This window comes from Acomys minous (genome assembly GCF_964271855.1).
Source record: "Acomys minous genome assembly, chromosome: 4".
Lineage (NCBI taxonomy): Eukaryota > Metazoa > Chordata > Mammalia > Rodentia > Muridae > Acomys > Acomys minous.
The window spans coordinates 63,589,393-63,607,888 of record NC_140486.1 but is presented as its reverse complement, the minus strand read 5'-3'; the positions used below and the strand labels follow the sequence as shown (position 1 = coordinate 63,607,888).

The 18,496-nt window shown below is 38.8% G+C and overlaps 1 protein-coding gene across 4 annotated transcripts in view; it reads right to left on the bottom strand.

Moving 5' to 3' along the window:
• The window catches only part of TRAPPC8 (trafficking protein particle complex subunit 8), an 88,155-nt gene that overhangs the window by 19,426 nt on the left and 50,233 nt on the right, over positions 1–18,496 (bottom strand). For 3 of the 4 annotated variants that reach the window (XM_084780440.1, XM_084780443.1, XM_084780441.1), the window contains exons 13-21: positions 17,793–18,017; positions 16,072–16,180; positions 13,508–13,702; positions 12,845–12,975; positions 11,917–11,991; positions 10,646–10,772; positions 8,129–8,283; positions 3,180–3,622; positions 941–1,088 (exon numbers count right to left, since the gene is read on the bottom strand). In XM_084780440.1, coding sequence (XP_084636566.1) covers positions 941–1,088; positions 3,180–3,622; positions 8,129–8,283; positions 10,646–10,772; positions 11,917–11,991; positions 12,845–12,975; positions 13,508–13,702; positions 16,072–16,180; positions 17,793–18,017 — 1,608 coding nt within the window. The remainder of the gene's footprint in view (positions 1–940; positions 1,089–3,179; positions 3,623–8,128; positions 8,284–10,645; positions 10,773–11,916; positions 11,992–12,844; positions 12,976–13,507; positions 13,703–16,071; positions 16,181–17,792; positions 18,018–18,496) is intronic. The other variant, XM_084780442.1, reaches the window with a different exon arrangement.

Sequence of the window (18,496 nt, the reverse complement as noted above, 5' to 3'; positions counted from 1 at the left end):
GACCAGGCTGGCCTCCAACTCTGCCTCTCAAGTGCTAGGATTAAAAAGTCATGAGCTACCACCATGTGGCTATTGTATGTAATTTTTATGTTCTCCTAAATGAGAGATAATCTGACATTAGAAATTTCCAACTTTTTTTTTACTCAATAATGAACATTGTCTTGTAAAAACCATCAATATTTTAGCACAATAAACCTCAATCTTTCCTTTTTTTTTTTTTCAAGGCAAGGTTTCCCTGTGTAACCTTGACTGTCCTAGACTCGATTTGTAGGCCAGGCTGACCTCAAACTCAGTGATCCGCCTGCCTCTGCTTCCTGAGTACTAGGATTAAAGGCATGTGTCACCATGCCCGGCCTCTCAATATTCCTTAAAAAGTGGTCTCACAGATTTCTGAGGCTAAAAGCAAGCATTACAGAAGTAATAACATTTGATAAGTATCTGAACTCATCACCTTGAGGCTCTATAAGCTTTACAATCATATTTTTAAAAAATATATTTAGAGTGTTCCAACACAAATGTCTTATCTACCTGCACACCAGAAGAGGGCACCAGATCTCATTATAGATGGTTGTGAGCCACCATGTGATTGATGGGAATTGAACTTTGGAAGAGCAGCCAGTGTTCTTAACCTCTGAGCCATCTCTCCAGGCCCAGAAATGTCTTATCTAAAGGGAATGGTACTGTCAGAAAGTGTGAGCACAGAATTATTATTACTAGAGAGAGTGAAATCCTTACAGAACTACACACACTTCATTACCATCCTATTATCAGCAGATCCCTTCACAAAATCAAAGCCAGTAGAGAATTTTAGGATGTTTTCATACTAGTCCATGTGTATAGCTCTAAATTCCTACTTAGGATAAATTGTGGGGAAAAAATTACTAAAAACAAACGTTTCTAAATAATTTTGAAAACAAAATTAAGCTTTAAAATAACTTACAGTATTGGTATTTTCCACATCCACGAAGACTAGCATGTTGCCTCCCCTGCCTTCTTCATCTTCAAGTGAATTACTTCTGCAGACAGTCGCTCGTACATTCAAAGACCGGCTAGTACAAATAACTGCAGTGTGTCTTAATACTCTGTGTCTGAAGATTAAAAATACATGCAAACTGAATCTAAGATTCTCTCCCTGTGTTACAAATCTCTAATTTAAATAAAGACCAGAAACATGAATATAACCAGAAAAACAAAGAATACAATGAGGTAAAATTATAGTTAGTAAGTTCAGTTCAGTTGTCTCTCCTCAGTTTGGAAGGAAACTAACACTATTCCTGGCTCTGGGCTTTTCTCCTGCCCCTCAAGCTCAAGCGTATCATAGTGAAAATAACCTTCACATAGCAACAACTATAGCTTCTCTCTTAAAAAGGGCTCCAAAGATGTCCCAGGAGTACAGTGAGGCATGCCTTTAAACAAGGCAAAGGTAGAAGGATCTCTATAAATTTGAGGCAAACTTAATCTACATTGAGTTTTAGGCTAGCCAAGGCTACATAGTGGGATCTTATCTCAAAATAAACAGGTCCCAAAATTAAAACTACCAGCTGGGCACGGTGGAGCTGGCCTGTAATCCAAGCACTCAGGAAGCAGAGACACGCAGAGCTCTGTGAATTCGAGGCCTGGTCTACAAAAGCGAGGCCAGGACAGCCAAAGCAAACACAGAGAAATCCTGTCTCAAAAAACCTTTAAGTAAGTAAATATTTAAAACTACCAAGCTAAACCCACAACTTTTAAAAGAAATTTGTGTGTGTATGGCTAGGTGTTCAAGAAGGCCAGAAGAAGGCACCAGATCACACAGAATTAGATTACATGCAATTATGAGACACCAAATATGGAGGCTGGAATCCAAACACAGGTTCTCTGGAAGAACAGTAAGAGCCCTTAATCACTGAGGCACATCTCCCAAAGCCCAAAACCTGAACTTTTAACTCGATGGTCAAAGCTGTACATTTCAAATGTTATGTTTTTTAAGCTAAAGTCTTGTGTAGTTCAGGGTGGCCTTCACCCTGATTCCAGGCACATGCTACCCCATTGAACCCTACTTGACTTCTTTCCTACAATTTGTACCGTGGCAAAGCATTAGTTCTTATTTTCTAACTGGTACACTGTTGTTGACAGTCAAAGCTACTCATTGAGGTGGCTGGTTCCTATCCATGTGGTTTTTACATTTGAGATCTCTTCTGCCCTCTGAAGCTTATTTCACTACCACAACATTAGGAGTTTCTCTGGCCAGAGTGTTCTCCTTCTATCTATCCTCTTAAGGAGAATGCACATTACTAAAGACCTAAGATGTACCATCACTTCAAGTATGTTCCTGTTTTTGCCCTTACACAGGACATTTAGATATTCTACAGAATAAAAAAATATTAATTTTAATTTTATAAAGTTGATAGTAACATTAGAATCCTCCTGTGCGACATGCAGGCCTGATGTACAGAACAGGGAGGCTGCACTTCTTAAGTGATCGGTCCACTGGAACATATCACCACACACACATTTCTCCTATCTGCCAAAACCATAGTCTTACAAAAGGATGGCTACTTGGGAGAAGACTTCTCATACAAATGACACCGCATGTAAGTCTATCAAAGAATCAGTAAGTTTATAAACTACAAACAACTAAGTTTTGTTTAGTTGCTTTCATTTTCTGATAAAAAAAATTCATAAAGTTAATTTTTTCTATCCTTTTATTTGGGGGGGGGGGAGGTTACTTTGTTTGAGACAGGGTTTCTCTGTGTAACAGACTTGGCTGTCCTGGACTCACTTCATAGACCAGGCTGGCCTCAAACTCACAGAGATCTGCCTGCCTCTGCCTCCCCTAGTGCTGGGATTATAGGTGTGCAACACTTTGCTCTGCTAATATATTTTTTTTCTGAGACAAGGTTCCTCTGTGTAACATGCTTGGTTGTCCTGGACTCACTTCGTATACCAGGCTGGCCTTAAACTCACAGAGATCTGTCTTCCTCTGCCTCCCGAGTGCTGGGAGTAAAGGTATGCCACCATGCCTGGCTTTGCTCTAATTTTTTTTCCATTCTTAGCTACCTAGAATTAAGTTATAATTATAAAAAGTTTAGATACATAAACATCATGCATAATTTGGAATATTGTTACTTCTTAGTAAGCAATGATGTATAATATATTAAAGTGAGGATCTTACACTTTAAAAGGCTTAAATTACCCACCGTCTTTTAGGCTGCTTTTTAACGCTTTCATAGTAAAAGAGAAAGTTAATCTCATGAACACCCTCTTCGTCAGGCCCACGAAGCCACATTGGCAGCTGGACAGAAGCTCCAGGGAGCAGCACAGAGTCAGGAAGTGGGACAGGAATGGCCTCCAGCTGCTGTCCTGTGCCAGTCCCAAAATTCACAGGTGACGCTGATGATACAAGTGCTGTGCCCGTGGAGGGGGAACCTGTCACAACTGTCTTATAAGCACTGCAGTGTTCAGATGTGGAAGGGCTCAGCGGCGTTAGAGCATCAGTATTGCCACCAAAAGTGAAGAACTCTGGGCGCTTAGACACAACCTTCAATCCAGTCAGAGGACACTTGCTGACATTGACAAATTCTACATATGCTTTCCGGATCTCTCCACAGAGGAGCCCTGTAGGAAAATGTATAAAGAACACCTGCATTGGAGGGAAAAAATATTATTACACTGTTAAAAATTCTGAACCTCTAATAAGCAACTCTGTAAGAGACTGCATTTCTTTTCTAAAAGAACAATTACTTCATAACTCTATCTTTTTTGTTTGTTTTTTTGTTTTTCAAGACAGGCCTTTGTGTAGCCCTGGCTGTCCTGGACTTGCTTTGTAGACCAGGCTGGCCTCGAACTCATAGAGATCCACCTGCCTCTGCCTCTGAGTGCTGGGATTAAAGGTGTGTGTCATCAAGCCCGGCTTATAACTCTATCTTTGAGTCAAGTATCTAATGACATTCTGAATTTAAAATACAAGAACAACATGATTAATTTACCAACTGGCACTATGTAGAGTATGGACAAGTAACAAGCTGTAGAAAGTAGAAGAAAATTGGTCTTACAACCTTCATCACAGCCAGGTTTAAAATTAGCTAACTGCATCAGTAAATTCTCACGGCTCCCACAGGAGAACATAGAGAACCATGATTCAAAGGCCAAAAGGCTCCACAAAACCCCAGGCTTTTAGGAAGTCAATGGGGCAAAACTAGATCTAACAAATTGAGGGTTTGCAACCTGTGAATTAAAGTCAGGCATAAGCGAGACCACCCAACAACCGTCTTTGCGCTCATACAATGAACAGAAATGCTAAGAAACCAAAACTAGAAACATAGTTAATGATGTCTCAGTGATTTAGCAGACAAAAGACAAAAAGAAAGTCCCAAAAAACACATCCAACACTCACAAACAGCCTCTGGTCCCCACGTCAACCCTAAATACAGATAAATGTTGGTTCTTTACAAGACTTTTGTTTGGTTAGCCTAAACCCTAGTTGTTTCTATGTAGAGTAAAGCTGCCCCTTTTCAGCCACCTTGCCCAGGTACAGCAGCATCGATAACAATGTTCAAACTGCCCAATATAAGAACAAACACATCATAGCACAAGCAGCTCCAAACCCAGGAGGGATAGAATTTGAAGGCCACTAAGTTCCACAAAGTTGGAGCCAACAGCAGTACCTGGTTCACATAACCACCTAGCCAGTCAGGAGCGTTCTAAGGTTAGACACAGCAATGGAGCTGAGGATAAAGCTCTGGCTATAACCATGTGTCAACTGAGAGCAACTGTCGTGCACCACCTACACCTTAAGCTTAGCAACCATCAAGGGAGAAGGGGTAGAAAGACTGTAAGAGCCAGAAGACCAAAGGGTCGTCTGTTAGTGTTTTCTACGTACGTCAAGGAAGACGCACCCATGAACTACCAACAACATGGTTGCCAGAGCAAGATCAACAAAACGACAGCACCAGCTGATGTGAAAACACATGCTGACAGGCGAAATTTTCCATGATCCCACTCTAGATGAAGAGCTGCAGATGTTAACTGCTGATAAGAAAAGAAACTGAAGGAACTCTCACATAGGTCACACCATACTATGTAGTCAGCCCTGGACAGGAACATACTAGTGAAACTGGACGCAAGTTTACCCAGAAACACGCAACAATAATACTGTATTTTTCGGACTATAAGACATACGTGACCATAAGACACACCCAGTTTTTAGAGCAATAAAACAAGAAAAACAGTAAAAACAGCAATCAGACCATAAGGTGCATCCTAATCCCTGCCCCCCTTTCTTGGGGGAAAAGCATGTCTTATGGTCTGAAAACTATGGCAATTTTACAAGAGGCTACAAAGGTGGGAGGGAAGACGCAGAAGGAGTGGGGAGCTGGAGGGGTGGGAACGATGGAGATGTGGGGCTCATGTATGAAGCCCTTTCAAAAGTAAAATTACTAAATTAAAGAAATGCCAAAATATACTCCGCCCTGCTTTTGATTTTTTTGAGACAGGGTTTCTCTGTGTAGCCCTGGCTGTCCTGTAACTCGCTCTGTAAACTAGGCTAGCCTCAAACTCAGAGGTCTGCCTGCCTCTGCCTCCTGAGTGCTGGAATTAAAGGTGTGCATTACCACTGTCAGGCTAGACACACTTTTAACAATTTTAATAACTAAGGAACATTTCAATTATATGGTTCAGCAAAACCTGTGAACTAGTAGAATCAAGTATGTCTCTACTAATTTATTTTGAAAACTTCCTATAGTGATCAGAATATCAGCTTTTAAAAAAGGATTTATTTATTTATTTATTTATTATGCAGTGTTTGTTTATTTATTTACTTATTATACAGTTTTCTGCCTCCATGTACACCTGCACACTAGAAGAGGACATCAGATCACATTATAGATGGTTGTGAGCCACCATGTGGTTGCTGGGAATTGAACTCAGGACCTTTGGAAAAGCAGGCGGCGCTCCTAGCCATCTCTCCAGCTGAGCCATCTCTTCAGCCCCCAGAATATCAGCTTTTAAAAGTAAGACTCATAGATTCCAGACAAACATCTATAATTTTAAACTTTAAAAGAGAACAGACCTTACATGACATTTAAACTCTAATCTGTCTCAATTCATCTCCAAGAGCTAATCTTACCTAGAACTATTTAATGTCAATGAATTATTATTGAAAGAACTTGACAAGCCAGAATAGGAAAGTGGGAGACTCAGAGATTAACATGGCAAACCCAAAGACATGAAACATACAGAAATAAGGAAATACTGCTGAATCAAGTGGGCAGCACACAATGGCAAGCAAACAGCCACACGTGGCAGCCTATGTCTTTAAACCCAATACTCAAATGGCAGGGGCAGGCTGATCTCAGGCCAGCCTGGTCTGTGTATGAAGGTCCAAACTAGCTATGGCTACATAATAGACCATATCTGAGCAAACAACAACAAAAGCTTTAAATAAACAAGAGTGGATATTTTCAGACTGTCAGCAAATAGACAGCACGACGAGCAGCAAACACTCTATTGAGAGGACCAGAAACAAACTTTGGTCATCCTCCCTTGACACTCAGAAGAGTACACAAATGTGACAGGCAGGGTGCCCAGGTACTTGGTACACAGAGCTGGGAAGGCCAGCAGTCCCAGGGGACTCCACATACATGATGAGAGTCAGCAGGTGACGGGATTGGCAGGAGCTCGGCTCTCACACTCACACGGCAGGAGACAAACAGCTATCCTTCGACTTCACACGCATACTCTAGTATGAGCACCCATACACTCATGCAGAATAAACAATGTGAAGGGAAACACCAGAAATAAATGGAAAGAATATGGTTTTTTAAAGCATACAGACACTAGTAAATAAAGACATAGCTGGGTCAATGGCAGAATGTCTATGTCTAGCACATGTGAGGCCCTGGTTTGATTCCCAGCATCACAATCAATCAAACTTAACTTAATTAAAAGATTTTAACTAGAAGAGCCAATATAGAACAAAGAAACAACAAATAAAAGCTATATAGTCTAGATAAGTAAAATCCCTCATATGGACAAGGGTACCAAATAAAGTTAAAACACGCATTTAAAATATTATCAACAAACAGCCGGGCGTGGTGGCGCACGCCTTTAATTCCAGCACTCGAGAGGCAGAGGCAAGTGGATCGCTGTGAGTTCGTGGCCAGCCTGGTCTACAAAGTGAGTCCAGGACAGCCAAAAGCTACACAGAGGAACCCTGTCTCAAAAAACTAAAAATAAATAAATAAATAAAAATATTATCAACAAGAAAATGATATTTGGGCTTGTAAACACCCTCCCCTCACCCCCTGCTGCCATTAAATCCTGCCCCCTTTAAATGCATTAGATCAGAGCAGAATATATACAGCTCAACAATGGTTTCCCCTCAATACGTATCACTACTACCATCCAATCATGTGGCATGACGCTATTTATGACAAACTACCAATACTATATTTAAGATCACATCACAAGGTCTAAAAACATAAACACCATTGTGGGATCACACGACAGGCACCTTTTGGAGGAAGGTGGTCTCCTGCCAACTTCCCTAATAGGCAAACTGGAAACTAGCACACACAGCATTAGGTCTCACTACAGCACCTTTCCTTGATTCTCTCATCTTTTCCCCCATTCTCCTAGCCAACCCTGTACTCTGCCATACCCCAACACAGACTTTCCTTTTGCACATGACATCCTATTGCTTTACCTTCTGTTTTGACACCTTTTTCTCATGGTCTCTTTGCTACTGGCATAGCCTGGAGACCCCTTCACCTACACACACACACACACACACACACTACAGGTCATTTTGTTTGAGTCTGGGTTACTCTCCAGATGCATACAGCCTGACTCCTGCCAATAAGAACCACTTAGCTAGTTTAACAGTACTTTAAAAGTGCAGTTCAAATCCTAGCACTCAGGGGGCAGAGGCAGAGGCAGGCAGATCTCTGTGATTTTAAGGCTAGCCAGGACAACATAGAGAGACACTGTCTTAAAACAAAACAAAACAACAAAAACCCACTACCACCACCAACAACAACAAAAGGTGCAGTTCAATGTACTATCAACAATTTCAGCCTAAAATTAATTTCTGTGAACCATCATCTGGCTCTGCAGTCTTTAGGCCATGGCATGGGGAGAAGTGTGATACCTCCAGAAGTGGCATCTCCTCTGTGACTATAGGGTCTAGACGTCGGTCGGGACCGTACTTAACAGACGTCTTCTCTTCCTTTGTGTTGTTAAGTCGAGGGCCTTGAATTTCTAAATCCTGCCTCCCTCGGACCGACATACTCAGAGAATGTTTTCCTGAAATTAAAAAAATAAAAAGATAAATCAATAATCTAAACATATGATAGTTTGATTATTTAAGTTAACTTGACTGTATGAATACTACAGACTTTCATAAATGCTAGGTTCCAGGCAGCTGCTGAGTAACACACCTAACTACAGTGGTACGGATACTTTAGTTCCATGTTTAATGTCATCTATGGTATGCTATTCAATTTCTTATTTTCTTTTGGATTTACTCATATTGCATAAAGCCTACTCATCATTGAAGAGAAGTCTTTAAAAAACATGCATCTTATAAACCATAATTCCTATTCACAAAAAAAAACCCAAGAACTACAATCCCACTATTGACAAGGCCATGAGGAAATATTAAGTCAATACATAACACCTGTCAGCTTTTTACTTTTATTCATATCAAATATGGCACTAATTTGACAATGTATAGCTGACTACATCTTCTCAGAAGGCTGAACAATGAAAATTATAATAGTTCCTTTAACTTATTCAGTATCTATGTGAGGTTTCACCAAAGGCTTCACACAGTACTCACACAGGTGAAAGGACTCGCATGGACGTACAACTCCATCTTTGCTGACGGTTACTCAGGGCTTTTGATTAATTTGACAGTTCCAGATTAGCGTTCGCACAAATTATTATGCTCAGATCCCTATGAACATTCTGTATGAAAAGAACCTACACTAAAATGTCATGAAAACTCTTTAAAAGATGAGACTTTAATGGTAATTCAAGGTCACTGTCCCACACTAGCATAAATTATGATCTGTTTTTATCACCCTATTAGCTGTATTTTATGGCTACCATAACTCTGTGGTACTAAATTAAAAGTTAAGTACCAGTGAAAAAGGAGAGTAAAAAAATTCTCAATACTCACTCACACTGCTTTTAAAATGCAATAAATTAGTAAGACTATTTACAAATGACCTGTCTAGTAATTATTAAACAGGAAGCATAAATATTGTAGTAAAACTCAGAAGACCACATTCAACTTTTGTGTTTTTGTTTGTAGTTTTTTTGTTCCTAGTCATTCATCCTTTCTATTTAAGTTTCTTGTCTGTCCAAGGGGAGATGTTAATTACAAGTACAAAGTTCACCAAGTGTTCTCAGAGATCCCTCTGTTAGCAATCAGCTTTTATTAATGTTAAACTCACACACATCAACTCCATCCAATTTTAAGTTGTTATAAGATATCTACTAAAGTAAATTCTGGAACTACAGCATTTTATTGCAAACTCCCTTCTCAGCATCTTTTCAACCTAAACTCAACCAACTATACATTAAATATAAGGTAATATTAGGATCTTGTAGAGTTCCCCAAATTATTTAAAAAACAAACAAGACTCAACAAGCCACGTATATATATCTTTAGTTTTCTTCAAAGTTTGCAGAGAATACTGTTTAGGGAACCAAGAATATCAGCTTAAAACTAAATCTGCTCCTTTTGGGTATAGAGATCAATATTTCAAGTGACTTTTTTCTGTTGTTGGTCTATACTGGAGACTGAACCTGGAACCTCATGCTAGTCAAGTCACTACCAGGGAGGTACAAATTTTACCATTTTTATCTTGAGACAACGTCTATATACTTCTCAGGCTATCCATTTCTCCTGTCTTAGCCTCCCAAGTGGCTGGAATCATGGGCATATGCTGCCACAGGTGGCTCTGAGTAATATCCAATGAGAAAACAGTTTCTTTACTATGTTGTTTTATAGAAAGGAAACATTAAAAACAAAATATACTAAAGTGGTTTTGTATTGGCAGCAACATTTCAACATAAAAAATTTATTTAAGGTAGAATTTGGTAAATAGAGATCAGTAGCAAAATATTATCAAGAGAATAAAATCCCTTACTTTTAAACCTATGTCAGTAGTTAGAATAACCTAAATTGCTAACATATGCCTAGATGCCATTATATAGCAGGTTTGTTCAGCCTGTAGCCTAACACAAAATTAGAGGCTTACTTAAAATATTATGAAATTATTCTGGGCAATATTTTTAATTTGACTACAGTACTCAAACTGGAACTTAGTAGATGACAACATAGCCTGGGCAATGTCAAAAGGCTGGATATATATGTTCGAAAGGCACATTAGACCTATTTAGGAAAAAACGTTTGCTCACTCATTGTATTCTATGGGATGGTGACGTTTGGTTTTGTTTTTTGTTTTTTGAGACAGGGTCTCTCTGTGTGGCCTTGGCTGTCCTGGACTCACTTTGTAGACCAGGCTGGCCTTGAACTCACAGCGATCTGCCTGCCTCTGCCTCCCAAGTGCTGGGATTAAAGGCGTGCGCCATCACACATGGATAGGATGGTGAAGTAGTAGTACGTTTTAACTGCTTAGCAATGTTATAGCTTTACCTGTGTGATATCCAGGAAGAGCACCAATGCCATCTACTGTCACGGAGCCCTGGATAGTGCCAAGATTATACACAACTCCCAGAATGTGCAGTTCCCCTATGTGATGGGGAAAGAGCTTCAGTCTTGCCTATGGAAATATTGAAGTCATTCTTATTGTTTTCAAAGGATCTTAAATAGCACAGTTCCTCAATTTTGGAATGTTACAGAATTAACTCATGATCTCAACTTCAAAATGACATTTTTCTTATGGAAAATTATCCTTTTATTTTAATTTTTACTTCAGGGGAAATCACAGGGGCCAGCAAATCCTAAGTGCAATGGGAGAGCACTGGCCTGGGAAAATCACTTTCTTAAGAGTCATAGTCTCTCCTCTGCTGGATTAAATATGGAAAAACATCTTTCTTAGAAAAAGAGCTATAAATTCAGTAATCGTTTTAGCCCCCCTCTCTTTTGGTTGTTTTGTTATTGAGATAGGGTCTCACCATGTAGATTTGGCTAGTCTGGAACTTGCTGGCCTCAAACTTATATAGATCTACCTGTCTCTGTTTTCTGAGTGCTGGGACTAAAGGTATGTACTACCACGCCAAGCAAAAAGCAAACAAATCAAATATTTTATGTCTCAATCCTTAAAAATATTATTTTTTCTTTTGTAGTACTGGGACACAAATACATGGCCTTGCACAAACTAAACAAATCCCAGCCCTAAAAGAATGCTTATAATTTAAAAAAAAAAAAAAAAAAAAAAAAAGCTTGGCTGGGCACACATTTTTAATCCCAGCACTCAAGAGGAAAGCCAGGTGATCTCTGTGGGTTCAAGACCAGCCTGGTATACAAAGTGAGTTCCAGAGCAGCCAAGGGTACACAGTGAGACAAGAAAAGAAAGAAAGACACAAAGAAAGAAAAACACAAAGAAAGAGAGAAAGAAAGAAGGAAAGGAAGAAAGAAAAGAGGAAAGAAAGAAAGAAAGAAAGAAAGAAAGAAAGAGAGAAAGAAAGAAAGAAAGGGGAGAGAAAAAAAAAGAAAGAAATCTGTACATTTTAAGTGTCTGTCTGTTATGCACCTTTGTCATATTAACACCAATGGTCAAAAGTCTGTACCAGGCTTCTCCAAAAACTTAATCAAAGATAAACTACTATTTTCTTCAAACTTTAGACTTAAAAAAAAAAGCTAGAATATGTAACAGCTGTTGGAATTAAGCTGGTCTTTTAAATTTTGTTTTCAGTTTACAAGTTCAGAAAGGTGAAAGATAGAAAAATTATCAAAACAATTACCACTTTAGATTCTTCACTGTTAATTAAGAATTCTGAAATAACTTCAGTTCCAATCATTTCAGGTTCACCTGTAACCTAAAGAACAAATTATATAATTTTTAAAAATCAACATACTAAGGAGTAAAATAACAAATTATTAACATCTCACTGGCCAAATTTACAAAGAGCACAATCGACTGACGTTAGCTCTTCTAAGTGCTTACACTGTGTGTTCTCCATGCCCACAGTAGAGCCAAGCTATAGAAGGCACTTGATGTATAGTTTTCATTTTGTTCAGTCTGATTCATCTATAGCAGATAAATGATCTATTCAAAGATGCAGTCATCAGAGGACAAGACCGGAAGAGAAGTTCAACTGCTCACAGTTAACAATAGCCAAAATAATGACTTAAAGGCTGTGCACAAAAACACCACAGAGTATGTGAGTGTGGCCTGCCTCACACAGAAGGGGCCATAGGTTTGACCCAACATTCTACCACAATTTAAATTTAAAATTTCACCATGGAATTATTCTGATAGTAAGCATGGAAACATTCAAACCAACTAGTAAATGACAGTAAAATAGTCTATGAATCATCCATACAACAAGTTATTTTTAAAATGAAGTATTAAACATTTTAACACTAGAAAACACATCCTAAGCAGCATAAGCAAATAAAGCAACATGAATAGTAGAAGGAAGTCTATAACACGAGCAAAACACAACAAAACAAAACCATACAAATAAAAAAGTCAATATAGAGACACATAGCAAAATGTTACTGTGGTTACTTCTAAATGGCATAAAAGGTAGTTTTAAGTTCATGTTTTTCTGTATTGTTACATTTCAAGCATAAGCTCATGTGTTTATAACTAAGGAAAACTAAGTGAAAAAATAGAAACAGCAACAAAACGTTAGGCAGTAGCTGAGACACCTGTTAGTAACTTACTCGTTCTCTAACCTTTTCAATGTCTTTTCCACTGGCATCTTTAGGCTGAAACTTCCAGAGCAATGACAAATCAGACAGCAAAAGTGGGACTTTTAGAGGGTTTCTAAAAGCCACTTCCACTGTAATTGGCTCTACAAAAGAAAAGGGCAACATTTAATAACTTTCGCCAACTCAACTCTGCCTCTCTATACATCTTCTGTGAGTTGTTTTTGTTTTTTGCCCCAACTGTCTTCTGTCACCTTACAGAACTCAGTTTGGAAGTGACTTAGATGGCTCTAATGTAACTCTCTTGGTACTCCAGCACCATGTCACATACATGGATATTAGAGCCCCACCATTGTTTATAAATGCAGCTCAGTACATAGTGAGTTGTCCTCATGCACATGGCCTCCAGTAACATGACATATCATAAATTATCTAGAATTTGCTCTAAGAACAAAAAGCCATAAATAAACAATCAAGCATTGAGCTGGAGATGGCTCAATGGTTAAGATCACTTGCTGGTCTTACAAAGAACACAGAGGGCAGCTCCCAACCATCTCTTAACTCCAATTCTAGGAGGTCTATTACCCTCTTCTACACACTAGGCATGCATACGATACATATACATACACACAGGCAAAACTGTCGTCCACATTATTTTTTTAAGTTAAATTCTATCACCTTCTACAACTGCAAGTGGAAATCTGGAGTTATCGGAGTAGCTGTTCAAACAGTACTGTGTGGGGTAGAAACTGGACGGAATCACTCCTTTATTAGCCACAGCTACAGCATGCTCCTCCAGTTCTCGCCACTGCTGGGACGACTCAGAGTCATATTCCTGATCAAGACTTATGTGAGTAGCTGCTTGCTTTTCACCTTTAAAAAAAGAAAAAGAAAGCAAATTTCACATTTAAATACACACAAATACCTGCCTCATAAAATGGTATCTCAGAGAAGAACCAGAAGTATCAAAATAAATACACAAACACATATATTTTCTTGCCCAATTAATTTCTAATTCTGTGATCAATAAAGTATCTACTCGTTAGTCTTAGCCCAACTGCAACTTTGCTTCTAACACTGATATCCCCTCCTGCATGGCTCAGAAATAATGTTATTTTGCCTAAATTCCACAATTTTTACATGAAATATTTCAACATACAGAAAATGGATAAAACGCTGCTTAAAGATTAAAATGTTGTTTTTGATTCAGCATTTACTCATAGCTCAGGTTAGACTTGAACTAGCTATGTAACTTAAGGACGATAGAAACTCATCTTCCTGCCTCCACCTCCCAAGTGCTGGGATGAAAGGTATGGACCATCACTCCAGGCTCGTATCTTAATTTTTTATTTAGTTTAGTTTTGGTTTTTCGAGACAGGGTTTCTCTTTGTAGCCTTGGCTATGTAGATGAGGCTGGCCTTGAAGTCAGATACCCATCCACATCCTCTACCTCCCAAGTGCTGGGTTTAAAGGCCTGCACTACCACTGCCCAGCTTTCTTGCTTTCTTTCCTTCTTCTGTTTTGTTTATTTTTTGTTTTTGTGCTTTGCTTGCATGTTTGTCTGTGTACCATTTGCATACCTGGTACCCATGGAGGCAAGAAGGTTTTGGAACCTGGGACTATAGAAGTTTGTGAGCTACCATATGGATTCTGAGATTCGAACCTGGGTCCTCTGGAAGAACAGGCAGTGCTCTTAACCACTGAGCCATCTCTCTAGTCCAATTGCTTTTATCTTAACAAGTTTCTTTTAAATTACATTTATTTATTTATTTATTCATTCATTTATTTATTTGGGTGGGTAGGTGGGTGCATACTTGCTAGAAGTGTGGAGGTCAGAGGATAACTTTTGGGCATCAGTTCTCCATTCCCACCATGTGGCTTCCTGGGTCTGAATTCAGGTCATCAGGCATTGCAACAAGTGCCATTACCTCTTGAGCTATCAAGTGAAACTCATATCTTGAAATTTTTAAAAGTTAACTTTCATTTTGTGATCTTGATTTTTTTTTTTAACAGAGAGAGCATTATAGTCAGTCAATACGCTCTCCTCCCTATCCTAACACCCCCATCACTCCCACTGGTATCACTTCTCCTCTCACTTTGATCCTAGCACTTTCAGGCATATTTGCATATTTTTCTTGCAAACTTTATGAGAAGTATATACCCAAAAATACATAAAACTGGTTTCTGCATTTCAAATTTAAGCTGTAAATAATTTTTTTTTACTCAACATTATGTTCTATTATCTAAAGTTAAACATGTAGCAAGAGTTCGTTCAGGCCCCAAAGCCTATATATCCCTTATGTACATATATCAAAATCTTTCTGCTATTAAAAACAATCATGATACAAAGTTGATTTTGACTTAAAGTAGAAACATGTTGAGCTGAAATGTGAAAGTTATCTATGATGACAACGCATAGCTCACCACTCATCAAGAACAGGAACACATCCAACTTTTGGTCTAAGAGTGAAGGCCTTTTCAGGCCTCAACTCTGAGGAAAAGACCCTGTACACATTTTAAAAGGAGTGGTGACATAGCTTAGTCAGAGGGTGCTTGCCAGAACATAAAAAGTGCTAAGTTTGATTCCTAGAACCATATATAATTAAGCAAGGTGACAAATGACCTATAATCCCAGCACTTGAGAGGAGGATTGGTTTAAGGCCTAAGGTACAAAGTTTGAGGCTAGCATGGACTACATGGAATTTTGTCTATATTTTTTTAACCCTAAAATCTTACAAGCAGAGGAATAAAATATGTTAAAGACCTTAAGCGGGATATGGTGGTGAGCAACTATAACTTATACTTAAGAGACAGGCAGAAGGTTTGCTCCAAGTTCAAGGCCAGCCTGGTCTACAGAGTTTCAGCTACCTTGGGGACCTAGTATATGGACAGAAAAATAAGATAAAAATAAAATAAAAACTAAGTTTTATACAGGCTCATTAAAATATGATTTTATACAAGCTAAACTCACTCAGTACAGCAAGGATTTAAAGGTGTTTTATATGCAGTGAACAGAACATATGACAAACACTAAAGATGCTTGCCATGGTGAGAGAGTAATAAGCACTTCTTATGTGAGAAAAGCTGCTGTAATGGATCAAAACTGTTTGCTTTTTATTATTTTTATATTTTTGGACTGGAAAGAAAAAAACAATAAAGTAGTGACTATAATTTCTAACTGGAGAAAGAACATTTCAAAGAAATAGTCATTAGGTAACTAGGCCAAGTGAAAGTTTACTAACCATCTGCTGGTCGTCTGTCATGGCCAAAGAAAACCCGTGTTGCTGAACTGTTAATGTACGGTAAGGGAAGCTGTGGTAAAGGGCCATCTGGTGACAGCTGATTTACATTCTGGGAGAAATACAAAAGAAGGAAAAATAGTTTTAAAGAAAACTACATTTTTTCATGTTTCCTAATTTTTTAATACATAAGGTATCAAAATGTTATGCAAGAAAATTTAGACATACAAGTACTAGTTTACGTACTCTATCAGAGTCATAAAGATGTACAACTAAGAACTTTAGACATAACTTACTCTACCTATAGAAAACCATGCTAGCCAGGCCTGGTGGCGCAGACCTGTAACCAACTCCAGCTACTCAGGAGCCTCAGCCTCAGGGCAAGTTCAAAGCCAGCCTGAGCAACTCAGCAAAGACCCTCTCTCAAAACACAAAGTCAAAGGCCAGGAGACAGCTCAGAGCAAGCGTGCTGTCTGGCAGGCACAGGGCCCTGGGTTTAAGTCCCAGTACTACTTTTAAAAGTAGAACCTTCCTGGAGAGCACTCAACTATTGAAGTTGGTTTTTGTTGTTGTTGCATATTAAACTTCCAAATTGTACTTCAGCGTGACTTTTGCTTCTTGTTGACTCATTATAGCATTCTATCTGCCAAATTTTTAACTCGTCTAATTTTAAATTACTAAGTCTAAAAGAAGTTATTTCCTATGTGGGAGCTGACATAGTCACCCTTTTCCAGGCCTTGAAGAGGAGGATGAGACACCCTAGTTTCCTACCCAGCAATGATTTGTGGTTTCTATCCACCCAGATCACAGTACAACACCTGCTATAAACCCGCCCTTCATCTTTCCTCAGGAAAACAAAGGAGCACATGCATCTAAGGTGACAGGAGGATCCATTGTTTTGTAATATCAGCCGCAATCCTATAAAATTGTGATAAAATAGGTCCAGCACATGCCCACACTCCTGCATTTGTGAGGTGAGAGGCTGGAGAATCAGGTCAAGTTCATTCTCAGATACACAGAATTCTAGGCCATCCTGAGCTACGAGACCCTGCCTCATAACAAACAAACAAATAATCAGTCAATCCAGAAATCTTAAGGTATTTCTTGTAAAGATCCAAAACAGTTTCAAATTAAAGGCATCTGTGGGTGGTGCACACCTTTAACACCAGTACTCGGGAGGCTCGCAGGAGGGTGAGGCATCTGAGGCCAGCCTAGCTAAAGAGTTAGACCTATCTCAAAAGAGAAAAGGGGCTGGAGGCAGCTCAGCAGCAAAGAGCACCAACATCCTTCCAGAGCACAGGGTTTGATTCCTAGCACCCACATGGTAGCTAACAACTATCTGTATCTTCAGTCCCAGGGGATCCAACACTTCTTATGGCCTCTGTAGGCATCAGGCGTGTGGGGAAAACACCCAAATACACTAAGTAAATAAGTAAATAAATAAATTTAAATTAAAAAATAATCAAAGAAGAAGAGGCTATCAATGTGAGAGGAGGGGCTATAGGAGGAGTTTAAGGGAAAGGAAGGTCACAAAAAAATGTTAACTAAAATATTAAAAATTCTCTTTTAAAAAGTGTGTAAGGGCCATGCAATACAGATCTATGACCAAAAAAAAAAAAAAAAAGAACCCTTCCACAACTTTTTTATGACCAGTAATTACATACTCTGTAATAAAGCCAGTTTTAAAACAGGTTGAATGTTCATTCCTGAAGAGAAATACTTACCTTATAAACATAAAGGTACTCTCTGAGAAAGGCCCCTTGCTGAGCAGCAGACTGCTTGCTCTCATTGATTAAAATATGTCTAAAAGCAGACACAGCATTGTCCAGCTGCCTCAGAGTATAGGACTGGCGCCCAATGGTGAAGTTGATGTGATCCTCTGCCAGAGACCAGCCTTTCCCTTTGTAAACTTGCATGGCTTGACAATAGCAGCGCAAAGCATGCTTTTTCTGTAGGAAAATAAGTGACATATGTATTAGTTTAACTTTTTCTTGAACTGGAAAAAAATAAACACAAACACATGCAGAGACATACATAAATAAAAACAAGTAACTGGCTTATCTGTTAGAAGAGAATGTGATGAAGAAAATGAAGCTAACAATTAGATCATCTCATGATTACTCAGCTCTATGTGGAACCATAGGTTAGGTCTCCTCAGCCATCCACAGTGTGAGTGTGCATGGGTTTCTGTCTGTTCTATTCCTACCCCTTTTTTCCTTAAGAGTAACTTCTGAGGAAAACATTCATCACTCAGTTTGGCTTTATTTATTTCAAATTCTTCCTATAAACAGGTAAGGTACACTGGTTAGTTTTCAATGGACTTACATTGTATTTATGGATACACACCTCTGAGAATGTCTATGACAGTGTTTCCAGAAAGGTTTAGCTGAGGAGGGAAGATACACCTTGAATAAAGGAGTACCATTCC